The 19,631-nt window shown below is 47.6% G+C and overlaps 1 protein-coding gene across 1 annotated transcript in view; it reads left to right on the top strand.

The window, feature by feature from the left end:
* Window positions 1-12,768, top strand: part of LOC132423127 (proton-coupled amino acid transporter 1) — a 52,414-nt gene extending 39,646 nt beyond the window's left edge. The window contains exons 10-11 of the mRNA XM_060008492.1: window positions 2,114-2,283; window positions 12,134-12,768. Of these exons, the coding sequence (XP_059864475.1) occupies window positions 2,114-2,283; window positions 12,134-12,405 (442 nt within the window). The 3' untranslated portion in view covers window positions 12,406-12,768. The remainder of the gene's footprint in view (window positions 1-2,113; window positions 2,284-12,133) is intronic.
* Window positions 12,769-19,631: the final 6,863 nt, after the last annotated feature.

Raw genomic sequence — 19,631 nt, 5'->3', positions numbered from 1 at the left:
CACACGGCTCAGAATAAAAGGGAGAAAAAATAGAAAGAAAGATAGAAGATAAAATAAAATAAAGTTATTAAAATAAAAAATTATTAAGAAAAAAATTTAAAAAGTAAGGGAAAACAAAAAATCGGACGGATAGAATCCTAGGACAAATGGTAAAAGCAAAGCTATACAGACAAAACCACACACAGAAGCATACACATACACACTCACAGAATAAGGAAAAGGGGAAAAAGTAATAAATCTCGCTCTCAAAGTCCACCTCCTCAGTTTGGGATGATTTGTTGTCTATTCAGGTATTCCACAGATGCAGGGTACATCAGGTTGATTGTGGAGATTTAATCCGCTTCTCCTGAGGCTGCTGGGAAAGATTTCCCTTTCTCTTCTTTGTTCTCACAGCTCCTGGGGTTCAGCTTTGGATTTGGCCCCGCCTCTGCGTGTAGGTCGCCTGCGCATGTCTGTTCTTCGCTCAGACAGGACGGGGTTAAAGGAGCCGCTGCTTTGGGGGCTCTGGCTCACTCAGGCCTGGGGGAGGGAGGGGTACTGATGCGGGGCGATCCTGCGACGGCAGAGGCCGGCGTGACGTTGCAGAAGCCTGAAGTGCGCCGTGTGTTCTCCCGGGGAAGTTGTCCCTGGATCACGGGACCCTGGCAGTGGTGGGCTGCACAGGCTCCCGGGAGGGTAGGTGTGAACAGTGACCTGTGCTTGCACACAGGCTTCTTGGTGGTGGCAGCAGCAGCCTTAGCGTCTCATGCCCGTCTCTGGGGTCCGCGCTGATAGCCGCGGCTCGCGCCCTTCTCTGGAGCTCCTTTAAGGGGCGCTCTTAACCCGCTCTCCTCCCGCACCAGGAAACAAAGAGGGAAGAAAAAGTCTCTTGCGTGTTAGGCAGGTCCAGACTTTTCCCTCGACTCCCTCCCGGCTAGCTGTGGTGCACTAACCCCTTCAGGCTGTATTCTCCCCGCCAGTCCTCTCCCTGCGATCTGACTGAAGCCGAGCCTCAGCTCCCAGCCCCGCCCGCCCCAGCGGGTGAGCAGACAAGCCTCTCGGGCTGGTGAGTGCTGGTCCGCACCGATCCTCTGTGCAGGAATCTCTCAGCTTTGCCCTCCGCACCCCTGTGGCTGCGCTCTCCTCCGTCTCTCCGAAGCTTCCCCGCCCCCGCCCCGCCCCCCCGCAGTCTCCGCCCCCCCGCGAAGGGCTTCCTAGTGTGTGGAAACTTCTCCGCCTTCACAGCTCCCTCCGAGAGGTGCAGGTCCGTCCCTATTCTTTGTCTCTGTTTTTTCTTTTGCCCTACCCAGGTACGTGGGGGAAGTCTGAGGTATTCAGCCAGCGTTCAGTAGATGTTCTGTAGGAGTTGTTCCAGATGTATATGTATTTCTGACGTATTTGTGGAGAGGGAGGTGATCTCCGCGTCTTACGCTTCCGCCATCTTGAATCTCCTCCACCTTGTATTTTTAATTGTTTTTATTTTTGAAAGGATATATGCCTATGCAAAAGACTCCAGATGTTCAAAGGGCATACAGAAAATGTTAAGTTTCCACTTGCCTCTCTAGGACCCCAGTTTTACAATTTTCCATTTCAGGGACAACCATATTACCAGTTTCTTACGTTTCCTCCTGAAGATGTTTGGTGTATGTAAGAATGTCACATGTATGTGTGTGTGAAGGGGAGTGCTTTTCCCTATTTTTCCTTTTTTTTCCTTTTTTAGACAGTTGGTACCATTACTGTCGACACTGTACTGCTTCATGCTTTTTTCACTTCATCATATATCGTGGAGCTCGTACCACATAAGCGCCCGGAGTTCTGTCTCCTACATTTTAACATTTATATGGGAGTGCCATGATCTATTTAACCAGTTCCCCGCTGATTAACATTTAAACTCTTTTCAGTCTTTCAGACTTAAATAATGCTGCAGCAACTTATTTTTTATGTAAGTGTATGTGCGCATGTGTAAGTATATCTACAAGATAAATCCCTAGACCTGAAATTTTTTGTCCAAAGGACACGTGCGCTTGTAACTTGGATAGATATGGCCAAATCACCTTGGGACTGTTTTGCACTCTCATTGCTGGTGTATGAGCGTACAGAGCCGGCTCTGAACGTGTCTCGCCTCTCTCTGCAGGCTGTACCAGTCAGTTAAGCTGCTCTATTCCATCGGCATCTTCTTCACGTATGCCCTCCAGTTCTACGTCCCGGCCGAGATCATCATCCCCTTCTTCGTGGCCCGTGCACCTGAGCATTGCGAGCTGGTGATAGACCTATCCGTGCGCACCATGCTGGTCTGCCTGACGTGTGAGTAGAGGACAAGATCATTGCCTTGTCTGTTTTCTTCCAGAGGGCATCGAGTCGCCAGGGCTTTCATGAGAGAGAACTTGTATCATAGTGAAATGGCCAGTGCTGTGTGAGCAGAGAACTTGAGGTGCAGTGTCAGCTTCAGAGTTGAGGCACGTCCGTGAAGGGAGTGAATTGATTATAGATGTGCTCTAAAGGACACGGGAATGGAAACGGTGCTTTATTTATAGATATGGCCTAAAATGCAATGACGATGGTCATAATTCATGCTAAACATGTGCAATTACTATTCCGTATGAAATATGGCAAAAGTTTAAAAGAGAGCCATTTAACCCATATGCATAATGAGTACTATAGGTTACTTTGATAGCAGGTGTATGTTTGTTTGTTTTTTCAAATAATTGTGTTTCCAATGTGACAGTCTATTCCTTGGATTTCATTTTGAGACTGCTTGATACTATTCCAGACACTTTTGGATGTTGGTCTTAACTAAATTGTGTTTCTTAGAAAATTTCTGTTGATTAACATAGGTGTTTGACTTATCACTTTGTGTTTTATTCCTCTTCCCTGACCACACACCCAGGAGCGTGAGTTGAGAGACGAGATATCATCCTATTTGTTCTTAGTTAAAACTGGTATAAGTTCAAAAATAAAAATAAATTCTTTTTTTTTTTTTTGGAAGATTCTGTGAATTGATAGAATAGAGAATCCTTGAATAAATTGGTCTGTAATATCTAATTTAAATTTCTAGGCGATTTGCAGTTCCTTTCCAAATTGAATGCTTGAATCATAGATTTCTCTTCTTGGCTGTGTTTAAGTTTTTTTTTTTTTTGGGAAAGAAACGTCTTTCCTTATTATATTGAGACTTCCCTGGGACTTTCTTTAAATTATCCAGTCCGAGCCTCTGTCTCTGGAGTAAAGATAGTTCTATGTGATTTTTTAACTAGACCAGAATGGAATGTTTTAGGGATGAATGATGTGAATGTTGTCTAGCATGCACTCATAGTATGGAAAGTCAGAAATGAGTTTATTGGTTAACTGTTAGCAAGAGGAGGACAGGGAAGAGGCTGTCCATCCTTACCCAAGCAAACGTGGGGATCAGACTAGTGCCCATCCTGGAATGGACCTCCTCAAGCCACCTGCAGTTGTCTTCCTGATATTACTTCTAGGGCAGTGGGTGGAAGCTCAGCATCCTGGATCTGCGTGGAAAAAACTCACTGGAGCTGAGGAACTAAAGACTGTCCCTTGACCTTAATCTTGGGCAGCTCTCCTGATGAAGATTTCTTATAGGGTGGACCTGGGTAGGACCGTGGGTACCTTGGATTCCCCAGCCCCAGAGAGCTGATGGCAACCAAGAATCTGACTTCTTGTAGCCTTTATTTGACAGCCCTTCCGGCTCTCTCCTAGACCAGCCTAGAGAAACAACCCACTGGCTGCAGGCCACTGCTGCCCCAAAGCGACTGAAAGGAAGGAATGTGATATAGCTTGCTTTTCCAGTAAATTGCCTTAATGTGTGATAAGATAGGATGCTTAGACTCTTCTAGATTTTACTCCTGTCTCCTGCTGGCAACTCTGGAGGCTTTGATCAAATATGTATGTTTCCTCTGTGGATGGATTAGCTCTGAGTGTTGAGGAGACAGCTTGCACGTGAAAAGTGTTCATAATGTCAACTCTCAGGGCCCTGATTCTTGAATGCAAGGGGCATTGGAAGAAAGGATAGGGATAGCTCAAATAACGGGCTTTGTTTCAGAGTGGTTCCTCGAGAGAAGGTAGGTCTGTCTGGGTACAATGTGCTGTCTCTGCCGGAAGAGCTGGGGCACTGAGCTGGCCCTGACTCCTCTCACCGCCCCATTTTCTTCTCAAGCCTGGCTTAGCCTCCGCTACCATATGTCGCGCTTCCTGCCAGGTTCCTCTCTGCTGCGCCCCGCAGGAACCAGCAGTCTCTGATTCACAGACCTCATACTATCCTTAGATGCCTCTTGGTTTTCGCTTTGCTTTTCCTGGCACTGTCTGTGGGTCTCACCTCCCTTCTACAGCGTGACTCTCAAATGACGTGAGCCGCTTTTGATCTTCAAGCGCATTGGGTTGTTTTTCCCTTCTTCTGTGGTCGCTTGTGACTTAGCCTTACATTGTCATCCTTTTAAAGGGTGCAACCCCTTCATCTCCCAGCCCTAGGCTTCTCTTGCTTTCCCTGGAGACTGTGAAGTAATTGTGGGATTCAGGAGAGGCATTTTACTGTAGCACCAATTTAATTGCATTTATCTGAGTTCATTTGTTTTTGTTCCTCTGTACCTTCAGATCCTTTTGCAGAAGGTTAATTGGTATATGATTTTAGATCTTTGATATAACTGATTGTTTTCAATTATACCTATAAATTTTAATGGCAGCTCATTTTATTGCCATTTTGGGTATTTTCTCGTCATTTTCTCAACTTTCTCTCCTCTTCCTCACCCTCATCCCCAAGGAAAGCAGGAGCATTTGGTCAGCCTCATTTTTTTTTCCACTTGGAATTCAACCGTCTCACCACTCTTCCCCATCCACCAAAGATGGTTGTGCCTACTTTTTTTGAAAAAATAAATAAATTTATTTATTTATTTTATTTTGGCTGTGTTGGGTCTTCATCACTGCACGCGGGCTTTCTCTAGTTGCAGCGAGTGGGGGCTACTCTTTGTTGCAGTGCACGGGCTTCTTATTGAAGTGACTTCTCTTGTTGCAGAGCTTAGGCTCTGGGTGCCCGGGCTTCAGTAGTTGTGGCACACGGGCTCAGTAGTTGTGGCTCACGGGCTCTAGAGTGCAGGCTCAGTAGTTGTGGTGCACGGGCTTACTTACTCTGAGGCATATGGAATCTTCCCGTACCAGGGATTGAACCCATGTTCCTTGCGTTGGCAGGCGGATTCTTAACCACTGTGCCACCAGGGAAGCCCTGTGTCTACTTTTTGATGCTTAATTTCACACTGTTGGAGAGGAGAGGAAAAGAAAATAACACACGTCAGAGACTGGTGCTCATTTTCTTATGATTTCATGTGGGACAGTAGTTACTTCCAGTCTGTATGTTTGGACATGCAGGCTTAGCAGGCCACCTTATGTCCAGAACTTGTGTAGAAGGGGCTGGAAGAGGCTGGCTCCACCTGAGGGTAGCCGGGGCTGTACGAAGAGTAGTTTCTTTGGATTCCTTGAGCCCCTAACCTGTCCTTCAGTGGTTCGAACTGATTCTCTGTGGCATTTGCCACTTGAAACATTTTACTTCAGTTAGGTATGAGAATGTCACAAACCTGTTATTGAAGATAGAATAACAACAAAACCACCTCAATTAAGAAGCCTGTTTAGAATAGAATGTAAAACATGCCAAGCAGCCAGACCCTTTAGAGCATGAAGCTTCCAGGTCTAAACAAAGTGGTTTTTCAATGCCTTTTGGCCGTTCACACGTCTCAGTCTTGCAGCTATAAAGAAAAAGGGCAGCAGCATTAATACCTGTACACTGTACCCCCTGTCCCCACTGCGGGGATGGTTGTAAGGCTTCAGCTTCTTCATCTGTAAGATATGAAGGGTATCCGATCGCCTCATGTCTAAAATTCTGTGATGCTGCACAACTCCTTTGAGCCTGATTTTAAATTTCTACCAAAGTATTGCTCGAAAAAAGAAAGTTAATGTAAAAACACCTGAAGACTGTCTAGATCTGGAGTAAGTAAAAATCTGGAGTAAGTAAAAATGAAATTCCCAATATCCCAGTGACTTAAAATAATTTTTCTTGCATTTTATCTTCTGTGTTAATCCGCATGGGCGCTTTTTTTTTCTTTTTTAAAATTTTATTTATTTTTGGCTGCATTGGGTCTTCGTTACTGCGCGTGACCTTTCTCCAGTTGCAGTGAGCGGGGGCTACTCTTCATTGCGGTGCATGTGCTTCTCATTGCAGTGGCTTCTCTTGTTGTGGAGCACCGGCTCTGGGCACACGGGCTTCAGTAGTTGCAGCAGGTGGGCTCAGTAGTTGTGGCTCGCAGGCTCTAGAGCACAGGCTCAGTAGTTGTGGTGCACGGGCTTAGTTGCTCTGTGGCATGTGGGATCTTCCCGGACCAGGGCTTGAACCTGTGTCCCCTGCATTGGCAGGCAGATTCTTAACCACTGCTCCACTAGGGAAGTCTGTCATGGGCGCTTTTTACAAAAAGTTGCAATTCTAGTGTACATATAACTTGGCCTTTTGCATTTTGTTTAAAATTACATCATGAATAGACATGTCCTTCATAAATATTTTTATGACCGCATGGTATTCCATTTTATTGATGAATTGTATTTACTAAACTATTCCTTTAATGTTGGACGTGTAAGTTGTTTCCCGTGCTTTTTGTATTATTTTTAAAATTTATACTCCCACTAAATGAAATTGTATATCCTGTCCAAGGCTGCTATTAATTTAAAGGCAGATTTCTAGCAATTTACGAGTCCCATAGGTGGGCCTCACCAGGGTTGATCATAATAAATAACAGTAAGCACTTCTGGACACGGGAGCTGTAAGTGTCCAAGGAATTTCTGTCAGTGCGTGTTTGTCTCTCAAGTGCTTGCTCTCCTCTTGTGCGTAAGTCAGCTCTTTCTGCTGCTGGTCTACAACCACAGGCTCCAGAATCCCAATCAGCTCCTTCTCTGAACATGGCCATTGGCCTCCTGCTGCTTCAGCAGTTAAAGTCACATTCTCAGTGTTTCTTAACCCAAAGGGAAGATGTTTTGTAATACCACTGGAGCCCTCTTCACTAATCATGTGGTCTGGTTATCCTCAGGGCCCCCTTTCTGTTCATGCCACAGCTGGGCTAATGCAGAGGTCTGGCAACTGCCAGTTGGGAGTTTGTGGGCTTCCTCTTTGCATGCGGTGCTCTTTTCGTGGGGAAGTAGGGATAGGGTGTCCCCAGTTGGCTGCTTTCTGAGATCTCAGCCTTCTTGGGTTTCTCTTTCTAGAGGGCTTTATTTTAACTCATGGAGTAAAGACATTCAGTGCTGGAAGAGGTTTTAGTCGCTCCTGTATCTTTCCCAAGTACTGATTCCCACCTATAGAATTAGTGAAAACTAGTTTGTCCCATTTTGCCTTGTAGGTAAACAGATGCCTTGGCTAGTGAGCCCTCAGTTTGGGCCCCTTTCTCTTCCTCTTCCCCCAGTGTATTAGCGGGAGGCTCACTCTTCCCACCTTCTTCCCCCATTATCTTTCTCCAATGTCAGCCTGTATTTTGGTTCAGCTAAATATCCAGTCCAGCTAGGACAGGAAGACAGTGCTCCATTTGCAACCCTGTGGCCCTGGCTTTAAAAGAAAAGTTTTTGCCCTTTTAAAAATATTTCTATTAAGGATATTTTTGCTAAACATACTTATCTTGTATATCTGTTGTAGTAAAAACAAGAACAAGTATTTAGATTGCTTTTTAAAGTCATGATGAAATGGAACATCTCCGTCCAATCTGAGAAAAGATTCTGATCTCACAAGCTTCTGTTTCTGTTTTCACTTAATTCTTATCAGAGTGGAGCACGAGTGACTTCACTTAACTCGTATCATGAAGTACCCATCTGTCCTCCGGGCTAATACGAGAGAGGGAAGGGGAGAAAGGGAAGGGAGAGGACAGACTGTCAGAGCTGGGAGGGCTGGGCAGGTCCTCTGACTTATCTCCTCCAGGGGCTCATTGCCTCTGCTAAAATCCTCCCTTCTCTTGAGTGGGCTGGAGCATCCTGGGGACCAGGAGGAATAACTCACACTCCCTTTAACGGTACAAAAGCAGGCAGGCTAGAAGCTACGTTTTTGGCCCAACCATGTGTTCTTAGAGCGGAATCCCGTCTCTCCGCTGTGCCACTCTGGAGCAGCACACATTGCTTCCCAGTTGACAGTGAGTTGAGGGACATATCCCAGAACACATTCCTACGTGACTAAATCTACATTGCACAGTTCCTTAAAATTTCAGAGTCGAGTGTGACTTGAGTGATCATCCAGTGTTAATACAATCACCATACTTCATGGGTACGTGAACTGAGGCTCAGAATAGGAACTGATTTCCCCCCCAGGTCACACACAGCCTACTACTGAGCAGGGACGGGTGATGCTATTAGCTGACATGTATGAAGCACTTGTTATGTGTGTAGTACTCTAGGTTCTTTACGTGAATGATCTCATTTGACCATCCCTTTTTAGCAGTACGGGAGATGAGTCTTAAACAGGTTAAGAAACTGGCTGGTTAGTGGTGGATTGGAGCCTAGGTTCTGAGTCCAGACCCTTAACCACACCCAGGCTTAGGTCTGATGGCTGCCTCAGCTGTTTCCACCCCACTGCTCACCCAAACTGGAACATCTGGAGCCACCACTGTGTGGTTAAACATTAGGCAGAGAGAGACCCAGACCCCAGAGAGGGCAAGTGTCTTATTCCAGGTCACACAGCAGATCAACATTTGTTGAGCGTCAGGTTATCCATGATGAGAATGCCGTTTTGTCATCAGCCTACAGACACTTCACTTCCACCTTTCCTCCATATTCAACCCTGAAGGTTTGAGGGACATCACCAACTCTATTTAGAAGTAACTAAAGGCTGAAACAGACTATTTTTAACTTGCAGAGCAAGTTAAAAGCTTATCCTTTATTTAGACTTTCTGAAGGCTTCAGAACAGTGAGGGTATTCGTGGATAATTGCCATGGTGGTTGAATATAGAAGAAAGAAAGAGGAAGGGATTGCCCCAGGGCTATAAAACCCTGGGCAGCAGAGGCAGATCTGAGACTCATTTTCCTTGTACCCCCTTTTGTTATCCAGGCTTCAAAATCCTTGTCTGGTGTCCTCTACAAAGCAGAGAGAGGTCAGGGCTGACCTGTACCAGATTCCCTACCACATGATTGTGGTGCATCCCTGGGAAAGCTAACCCGATATCAGACTCCCCCAGTTCTTCACAGACAGGATCTTTCCGCCGATCAGCCAGATCCCCTGTTCTCCCTCCTGCTGCATGTATCATTCTGTATTTTCTTTTTTGGCTGCATTGGGTTTTCGTTGCTGTGCATGGGCTTTCTCTAGTTGCAGTGAGCGGGGCCTACTTCATTGCGGTGCGCGGGGCTTCTCACTGCGGTGGCTTCTCTTGTTGCGGAGCACAGGCTCTAGGTGCATGGGCTTCAGTAGTTGCAGCACGCAGGCTCAGTGGTTGCAACATGCGGGCCCTAGAGCGCGTGGGCTTCAGTAGTTGTGGTGCTTGGGCTCAGTAGTTGTGGCTCGCGGGCTCTAGAGCGCAGGCTCAGTAGTCATGGCACATGGGCTTAGTTGCTCTGCGGCATGTGGGATCTTCCTGGATCAGGACTCAAACCCGTGTCCCCTGCATTGGCAAGCAGATTCTTAACCACTGCACCACCAGTGAAGTCCCATTCTGTATTTTCTTGATCATCAGGTCTATGATGTGACTGCAGCAGGGGCTTAAGGTCCTGGACTCTAGTCCCAGCTCTGTCACTTTCTATCATTTGAATTCTTTGGACCTTTCCTTCCACAGGGACCATAATAATGTGGAGTTCCGTACCCGTGGAGCGGAGGGAAATTCAGCTCAGTGGATGCTTCCCAGTGCTGTCTACTAGACACTAGACGGTCTGTGTGATGGGAGTGTTCTAGGTGTGCTGTCCCGGACAGTAGCCACTAGGCACAGGTGGCAGTTGAGTCCTTGCAATGTGGCCAGTGTGATTGGAGAACTGAATTCATTTAGATTTAGATAGCTAGTGACTGCGGCGTTATCGGACAGCACAGCTGCAGAGTGAGTGTAAGACAGGTGACGTGACCCTGCTCCTCCCCTGCTACATCCCGGCTCCCAGCATGCCTCTTCCTTTGCCGCATGGAGTGGTATTCCAGTTTAAAAGTAGGTGTTTCTCACAAAGCCTGGCCTCTAAATGCAGCCCACTGCTTTCGTCTGGTGCTCAGCCAAAGAAGCAGCGATCGATTCAGGCAATCCATCTGGAGCGTAGAAAGGCTATATGGGACTCCGGCCAATACAAGACGTTCTGGTCTCTCACCACTGTGATGCCTTCCTCAGAGCAATTTAACTACATTTCTGCTTTATGAAATGAAGTGAGAACTGAAACCCCCGTGTCTAGTGTGAGTCTCTCATAGGGATCAGTGAGGTAACAGACGTGCCCTGGATCATTGTCTCAACGCGCAGGACCTCCGGCTGGAGCCCCGCAGCGGGGAAGACAATCCATCAGAATACATTCGATGACTAACGAGTTAACAATGCACTTTCCATAAGCAACAAGATGTATACTAGTGATGAGTAATATTGACTGTATTATGTGCCTGGTGTACACCAGGACTCTAGTTAAGTACCCGTGTAATCTCCTCTGATCATCGCAACATCTCTGTGACGTAAGAGCTTTTTGTATCCCTGTTTTGCCAACAAGAACGCTGGGAAATAGAAAGGAGCCATGTGTCACTCAAGGCAGAGCCAGGGTTCACACACAAGTGCCTAATTCCAGAGGCCATAATCCTCAATAAACCTGTGAAACATTGGCCTTCAACCCCAAGCTGGCTGGTGGTACAGGCGCTGGTGTGCTCTGCAAGCCGATGGCGTTTCCTCATGTAGCCCCCACTCATCTTTTTTTTTTTTTTTTTTAAGCCAAACACATCAGGAGCTTTTTTGTTTCAGGCAATAAATCCGAATGGCAATTCAGTTTCTTTTTTTTTTTTTCTTAAATTTATTTATTTATTTATTATTTTTGGCTGTGTTGGATCTTTGTTTCTGTGTGAGGGCTTTCTCCAGTTGTGGCGAGCAGGGGCCACTCTTCATTGCGGTGCACGGGCCTCTCACTGTCGCGGCCTCTCGTTGCGGAGCACAGGCTCCAGATGCGCAGGCTCAGTAGTTGTGGCTCACGGGCCCAGTTGCTCGGTGGCATGTGGGATCCTCCCAGACCAGGACTCGAACCCGTGTCCCCTGCATTAGCAGGCAGACTCTCAACCACTGTGCCACCAGGGAGGCCCCTCTTTTTAAAAAATATTTATTTATTTATTTTTGGCTGCACTGGGTCTTAGTTGCAGCACGCGTGATCTTTGGTTGCAGCATGCAGACCTCTTAGCTGCAGCATGTAGACTCCTAAGTTGCAACATGTGGGCTCTTAGTTGCGGTATGTGGGAACTAGTTCCCTGACCAGGGATCAAACCCGGGCCCCCTGCATTGGGAGTGGAGTCTTACCCACTGGACCACCAGGGAAGTCCCCCCCATTCACCTTTATCATCAGTTGCACCTTGCTTGTGTACACCTGGGCTGAGTTTCAGGTGTGGGAGCCACTGCGTCCTGGCACAGGGACGCAGTCATCATGGGGGGCCTTGCTTCTGAGGTTGGCCTACACACAGACCTGCTTCTCCTTTCCCTGTGTGAAAACGCTCTGTGCAATGGGGCTGATATGGGATCGTTCCAGAAGAAGGAGGGTTTTCTCCCCGTTTCGTTTCTTGTCATTCAAGTAGAGTGGTTTGTGTTGGAGGTACCCTCAGTGGTAAGAAGATGAGCAGTCGCTTAGAAAAGGTTCACCTCCTCTTCTGCTCTCCACTCGCTCTCCTTTGGTAGGACCGGGTTACCCTGGAATGTAATTTGGTTCCTTTTCCTCAGAAAGGTGGAAATCAAGGACTGTGGCAGGTGAAGTTGGGAAATCTGGTTTCCAGTCCCAGTTCTGCCATCCTTGCTGTGAGACCCGGGTCATGCCACATCTCCGGGCATCAGTTTTCTCATCTGTGGAATGAGAGATTGGACTGGATGATGTCTCAGCTTCCTTGGAGCTCTCCATACTATGAGAAGAACACTTGCTAAATTTGCTGAACAGTGAGGCGGTCTCTCTCAGCTCTGGGCAGTCATCAACAGGCGTGTCCTCTCTCCCACAGGCGTCTTGGCCATCCTCGTCCCCCGCCTGGACCTGGTCATCTCCCTGGTGGGCTCCGTGAGCAGCAGTGCCCTGGCCCTCATCATCCCGCCCCTCCTGGAGATCGCCACCTACTACTCAGAGGGCATGAGCCCCATCACCATCGTCAAGGACGCCCTGATCAGCCTCCTGGGCTTCGTGGGCTTTGTGGTGGGGACGTGTGTGACCCTCTACGAGCTGATCCAGCCCAGCAGCGCTCCCATCTTCGTCAACTCCACCAGTGCCTTTGTATAGCGGGCTGGGTGCGTTCCCTGCACCGGCCCACTCCGCCCTGTATGTTCCCCAGCACCTGGCCCCAGAGCCTCAGGTAGGGTCCAGGCTCTGGGGAGAGGCAAGGTTGCCATCCATGTACCCTTACCTGGCACCTGGGTTCCCTGAGCCAGATAGGGTTGAGGGCAGGGTAGAGAGTCGGCAGCAGATATGTGGGAGGTACCTCTAGGGGCAGTGCCATCTCTGTTCATTTGTACTTATTTTAACCCGGAACTTTTCAACTCTTTTCCCTGATCACGCCTTCCCCCCTTACTGCCTACCCTTCTCCTTCTGACCCACCTCATCCAAATTATTCCTGTTGCACAGCTCACTTTATTTAAAAATTTTAATGTCTCTCACCTCATGTGTTCTCCTCGCCCGGGCCAGGCCTAGATGATGTCAGTGGAAATGCCCTTCTTTATGCCCTTGCCGGGCCCATCTCTTATCTCTCTCCCAAATATTTTACCTCAATATTTTCCTACCTGTTCAAGTCTCCACCTCGTAGTGGAGCCTACCTAGTAGTTTAAAACCAGCTGCCCGAAGCTGGAGTTTTTAGCCTTTCCTGTCTCTGGCGTGCTGTCATCCTCGGCGACACCTCCTCTTCTCCGGTTTCCTCGTGTGGGTCACGATACTGTTATGATCTTAGTTGCTGGAACTCCTGGAAGGTATCAAGTGCTGCCAAAGTTGAAAATATTTATATTTTATTTAAAATCAGCCTTTGTTTTTAGACTCCGTCTCTGGATCTGGGACTGTTGTGAATTGTTCCTTCTTCAGTAAACCCTTGCTCGGCTTCTCCCGCTGAGAAGAAGCTTAACGCAGGAGATGTCTGCTTAGACCCTCCGCACCCTTGGCCAGGGACTCCAGAGATTTTCATCAGGATCATCAGAGTGCGGACCTTTGTGGGGCACCATGGACCTTGCCTCCCGTTGACCAGCCAGATTTCCTACTGAGAAGACATGAAGGACTCAGGAGATGTTTGCCGGTGCACAAGGCCGAGGGGAAGGACGGACACGTGGGGTGTGTTTCTCTCCATAGGAGGCTTAGAAAATGGCTGCGTTGTGCATTCAGGCCTGTTTGCCAGCCTCAGCCCCTGACAGACAAGCGTCACGGCAACGTCCAGGAAGACACCCAGACTCTTGCCATGGACAAGAAGACAAGGCCAGTGTGCCCAGAGCGTGTGAGATTCAGTTCGTAGAGTTTGCAGCAGCTGGTCCGACACTACGAGTGGTGCTCAGTTGTTTACAATCCCCAGAGGATGAGGAGGATGGGCAGAAACAGTGCCCCGCCCCAAGCTGCCTCCAGGACCTGGACTTCCAATGGTTGGGGCTTCGGTCTCCTGTGTTCTAAACACTAATCATGCCCTTGTCTCTGCCCGCCCGCCCCCCAACCCCCCCGCCCCCCCCCCCCCGCTCCACCCCCCCATGCATGCCTCCCTGGGTATCAGAAAAGAAACAGCCTCAGGGCTGACTCACCTCAAGGTCGACCTTCGGGTTTGGGAACAAACTGCCGAGAAGGCAGGGGAAGGTCCCTTGCCTTGCTTTCGGCTGCCCCGTCTTCCCTCTTGGTGTGAGAAGTATTGCAGAAGGGTGTTCATTGACTCTCCATCTCTTGAGCTGTGTGTGTGTGTGTGTGTGTGTGTGTGTGTGTGTGTGTGTGTGTGTGCGCGCGCACGCTCCCCTGCATATATAACAGGGTTCTGCTGTCCTCTACCCCTGCTACCAGGCTCTTGCCTGAAAGTGGGGAGAACAGCACCACTTTATCAGGGGTTTTGTTTTTGTATTTCACCAAAGTTCCTAGGGGCTGTGACTCGCCCTCACAGCCCCAGCTTTTTCTTTCTCTTCTGTTCCAAAGCCAGATTCTCTCATTGCAGTGACTCCTGGCCCACCTAATAATTTATTCACTTAGGAAGATGCAGTCAGTGGTGATTTGTCTCCCTTAGGAAAGTGACACTTTCCTACATCCTTTCTGCTCTTCGGTGGTCACTCACAGGTGCTTACATGACCAGGGTTCTAGCTGGAGGTGGCAGCAGCCCTGCCCTCTGAAGGCTTTCCTTGCCCTCGGGCTTTCTCAGTAACTTCTAGTACCAAAATGTAACTTCAAGAACTGTCAGCTCCTCTTTGCAAGCCCCATCCAGCAGTCTTTCCAGAGTGGTCCTGAGAGTTGTTTTCAGCGAGAAGGTGCAGGCCAGTAGAAGGGGGTCAGATGTGTAGCCCACCCACAGCTTCCACGGCGGAGGCTCTGGGCACTGCTAGAGGCAGTCCTCTCCAGGTGGGTCTTGAGACCCGGACTGTGATGCTGGGACCTGAGGACTGGGTGGCACAATACTGAGGTCCTCTGGCCCCAGGTCTCTTGCTTCAGAGCCCCTGCCCAGGGAAGGTGGTGCATAGGAGAGACAGCTCTAGCCTTGGGGCTTCGGGAAGCTAGTTTGGCCTGGCCTGCGTCCTGTTCAATTGCTTTCCCGTGCTTTTGCTGCTTTGACAGCCCGACGGCATGGCTGCTTCAGGAGACCTAGGCAAGGCGGACCCCATGGGGACCTTCCGGCTAGTGCAGTTGCACAGCAATGAGGTATCGAGTAAAGGGTCGGCCAGAGGTCGTAGTGGAGGAAGCCCTTCCTCTTCTGGAAGCAGCCCGCGGGGCCAGCTCAGGGAAGCTTACTCCTCTGCTGCCCACGTGGTTGCTCAGTCAGGGGGCCCTCCCTGCTTTCCTCCCAGTGCTCTTAGGAACCAGCTGCCCAGCCTCTTCCTGGGCCCTGCTTTAGTCTCTGATGAGAAAGCCCCAGCATCAGTAAGAGACTGATCGGGGAGCAGCAGAGCGAAGGCTTTCAGGAGTGTGAGGCCACACCTGTCAGACCAAACCAAACCGTGGGGCTTTCTGGCCCACTGCTGTTGGGCTCTGTGTCCTCCTCCAGTCTCCCCAGGGCAACCCCAGATTCCATCGGCCCAGAGGTAGCTTCTCAGAGCCCCTTGTTCTGTCCTGCAAATGCCGCTATTGGGAGCAGGTTTCCAACTCCCTGTAGGCAGTATACCTCTCCTTAAATGTAGGTTCTTGCTGGGAACAGCATGACCTGGCATCTACTATTCCCTTTTTCCTAGAAGTTGTACCATTCACAAGTGGCATTATTTATATTTATGTTGTGCTGTTGTCCAGCTGCTAGGAGCCCTTCATCTGCACAGAGGTATGTGACTGTGTGGCATGTCTTAGCCTAGAACCTGCCGCTTACACCCTCCTTCTCTGTCACTGACCTCTCCAGCCAACTTCACGGGCTGAGGCTCACCGTTCACTCTCTACCCCCAGGCAAACAGGTACATTAGGAAAATCCTTTCCCCCTCCCTGTTCGCCTCTCTTTTTTCCTAAAATGTCTCCCTTCCTAAATTGTAGAACATCATCTGTGTTTAACTACATGTTCACCTCATGCTTTTTGGAAGTGCAGAGTCTCAATTTATGTCTGTTTACAGCTCCCTCTCTTCACTATTCACCGCAAGGGGGTCTGTATCAGTTTAGTTCATGGCCGATGGGACGTTAAGGCGAGACCCGGCATCGGCCCCGCTCAGAACACAAAGCTGCTTTGTCACGGTGGAAATAAAAAATGTAAGTGGCATGACTTGGTGTACAGGAGTCGGCTCGACGTCCGCCTTAGAATTAATTTTTTCAAAGTACATTACACGTCTCCAAGGGGAAAGGAGAGTGCTTTGTCTTTGAAATCACGGTCAATACTTTTTAGACAGTCCTGCTGGTTGCAAGGCCGTTTGCTCTCACAGCATCTGCCTGTGGCATTTCTTCCCTGTCCTTGTACCACTGGGTCCTTTCCTGGCCAGGAGACATAAACGGTGCTGATCTAAGGTTGCCAGAGTTGCAGTGGGGAGTGAGGGTGCCTGTTGTCAGCCGTGTTCTTTTGTTTCAATCAAGGTGGTGCTGTAGAAGTGATTTTGTTTTACTGAACAATAAAATCATGTGGCTCTGTTGTAGAACATGTCAGTGGATGTGTGAATAAGAGGAATATGAAAAACTACCCTCCAGCAGGTCTTGATAACAAGACAGTCCTGTGTATGTTATGTGCCTGCGTTGGATGTGTGTTTCCCGCATGGTATGTATAGAGACGTGGATCATGCTGGAGCTCATGGAAGATCTTATTTTGGGTTCTGCACACGATTCATGTGTTAAACTTTTCCTTAATAAATGAATTTTATTTTTGATGTTTGAGAGGTTGCAGTCTGTGTCCTTGTTTTCACTTTTTTTTTTTTTTCTTTTTTTTGGTCACTCAGATCCCTTTACTAGATGTTATGCCAAAATGTTTCTGGTTTATGTCACAGAGCTCATCCAGGGGTGTAGTGGGAACAGCAGAACCATCTGTGGATGGAGAGTCCCCAAGAAAGGGCGGTAGTTATTTTTCTGTTAGACAATCCTGCCCTTCCTAAGTGTGCTCCTGCTTCTCTCAAAAACTTGAGTAGGAATTCTCAGCCCCCTCTGTGTGTGTCAGATGACCACCCAGGACAGTTGTGATGGTCAGTTTTAAGTGTCATGGTGGTTGGGCAATTGTATTGAATAACCCAGTTATTCAGTCAAACACTAACGTAGGTGTTGCCTTGAAGATGTTTTGTAGATGTGGTTAATGTCCACAGTCAGTTGCGTTTAAATAAAAAGATTATCTTCAAAATGTGGGTGGGCTTTGTCCAGTCAGCTAAGAGGACCTTAAGAGCAAAACTGAGGTTTCACTGAGAAAGAAATTCTGCAAGACTGCAGCATTGACTCCTGCCCGAGAGTTTCCAGCTGCTAGCTGGCCCTGTAAATTCTGAACTTGCCACCCTGCACAATCACTGAAGTCCTTGAAATGTCTGTCTGCCTGTCTGTGTCTCTCTCTCTTTCTCTCTGTTTCCCCCTCTTTGTCTCCCCCACCACCTCCTGTATATATGTAAGTATGAATATCTCCATCTTAACTCTTTCTGTGTCTCTGAAGAACCTGACTGATACCAGAGGTAACACCTACCTTTCTGGAAGTGACAAGATAGATTTCAGGACATGCAAGAGATGACTCCCTTTTTGTCACATTTAAGAGGAAAAACAAGGCCATCCAAGCTGCCCCTGAGATGATTTGAATACTGATCTTCATTGGCTGACTAGATTAGACTTGTCTAAAAGCAGAGCCCTCAAGGAACACTGTTGAGGTGTAAAACTTTACTGACAGAGGAAGGTGGGGAAAGTATGATGACTGTTTTCTACGATCAGTATTATTACTGGAACTGGTGGTGGGTGGATAGGGGGGGTCAAAGGCATTCAGTGACTGTTCCGGGACACCAGCCAGCAAGGGGCAGAGTCCGGATATGTATGCGAGCCCTGTGGTTGCAGAACCCAAGCCCTTCCCAAGGCAGTGGCTGCCTTGCCCTCTTTGTTGCAGCCTCAGGAGGGAGGGCCACCCTTAGGGACTATTGAGAGGGTTAGAATGTTATAAAGTACCTGGCATGAAGGGCTTATGAAACATTTTATGAAACATTAGCTGAATTGAAGAAAACCAAGACTTAGAGGAAAGCAGTTTTACTTGTTTTTTTTTCTTTTTTTTGGTTATGCATTCATTATAATCTTGTCTTGCTCACTGGCTTTGGGCAGAGCATTCAACCCTTCTTAGACTGTTCACCTCTTCATGTTTTTATTCCTGCTCCTGTCTGTACATAATGCCATAATCCCCCCTTCCAGGTAACCAAGGCCGTCAAGGTAAGCCCACTGCACCTGCACGGACATAAATTGAGTGACAGGGTCTGGATTTGGGTCCTAAGTCTAGCTAGGGCGTTTTGCCAAGTAGGCTGGCTTCCTCAGACCTAGCCCATTGCAGACATGTGCCAAGAAACTGTGTCTTCAACTGGTACCCTTTACTAGACCCTTGGCCTTTGGTCTCCCCCACCTCTTTTTTTAAAAAATTGGGGAATAACTTACCTAAGTCACCTGTTTTTTAAGTGCACAATTTGATGAGTTTGGGCAAATGCATGCCGACCACCATTTCAATGAAGATCAGAATGTTTCCTTTACCACCCAAAGGTCCCTTGTGCCCCTCTGCAATCCCATCCCCATGCCACTCGGCCCTTGGAAACAACTGAACTGACTGTAGTTTTGCCTTTTCTAGAATGTCATATAAATGGAACGTTAAGTATGGTCCTTTCTGTCTGACTTCTTTCACTTTGCATAATGCTTTTTATATTCACCTCTGTTGTGACATGTATCAGGAGTTTGTTTTTATTGCGGAATAATATTCTGTTGCGTGGCTGAACCGTAGTTTATTTATTTACGAGTCTTTGGACATTTGGGTTGCTTCCAGTTTGGGGTGTTATGAATAAAGCTGCTATACATATTCACGTACAGATATCTGTGTGGACATACGTGTTTATTACTCTTTGGTAAATACCTTGGACTGGAATTGTGAGGTTGTGCGGTTAAGTGTATACTAACTCTGTAAGAAACTGGAAAATTGCTTTCCAAAGTGGATGTACCATTTTGGATTCTTAGCAACAATTTGTGAAAGTTCCATTTGCTCCATATCCTCACCAATACTTCATATTGTGGTTTTTAAAATTTTACCCATCTTAATGGATATGTAGTAGTACCTCATTGTGATTTTAATTTGCATTTGCCTAATGACTACTGATGCTGTGCATCTTTTCCTGGGCTTATTTACCATTGGCCTTTTTTTTAAAAAAAAAAAAACTTTTATTCATAGACAACGATTGTCTATGTAGAAATGCAAAGTACAGAAATACAGAATAAAATTTACCGCTAGAGACAATTAGCTCATTCACAATGATGTGCAGCCATTACCACTAGCTAATTCCAGAATATTTTTATCACCCCAAATGACAACCATATACACATGAAACACTTCCTATTCCCCCCTGTTTTAAAATGTACCTGGGATTTGTTTTAATTAGGTATGGTAAGGCACACGGAAACAGATATGACTGTCACAAAGGATGAAGTTTTTCTACTCACAGATCCACAGAAACAGGAGGCAGAGCCACATGGGGAAGTGCCAGGGGTGATCCGGAGGCAGAAGAAGAGAGGGGGAAATGTGGGCAGGAGCCTTTATTGAGGTTTTTGTGGGAAAGGCAAGGCAGAGCAGGGTTAGCAAACTGAGCAGACTTAGGGTTAGATAGGTAAACACTTTGAGCAGCCTGGGCTGTAGAGGTGGTCCCTAGTTGTCCATAACTGGTCCTGGGGTGATTGAGACT

Source organism: Delphinus delphis, chromosome 3 (genome assembly GCF_949987515.2).
Source record: "Delphinus delphis chromosome 3, mDelDel1.2, whole genome shotgun sequence".
In the NCBI taxonomy this organism is placed as follows: domain Eukaryota; kingdom Metazoa; phylum Chordata; class Mammalia; order Artiodactyla; family Delphinidae; genus Delphinus; species Delphinus delphis.
The sequence above is the reverse complement of the archived record's forward strand: the minus strand, read 5'-3'. Positions and strand labels throughout refer to the sequence as shown.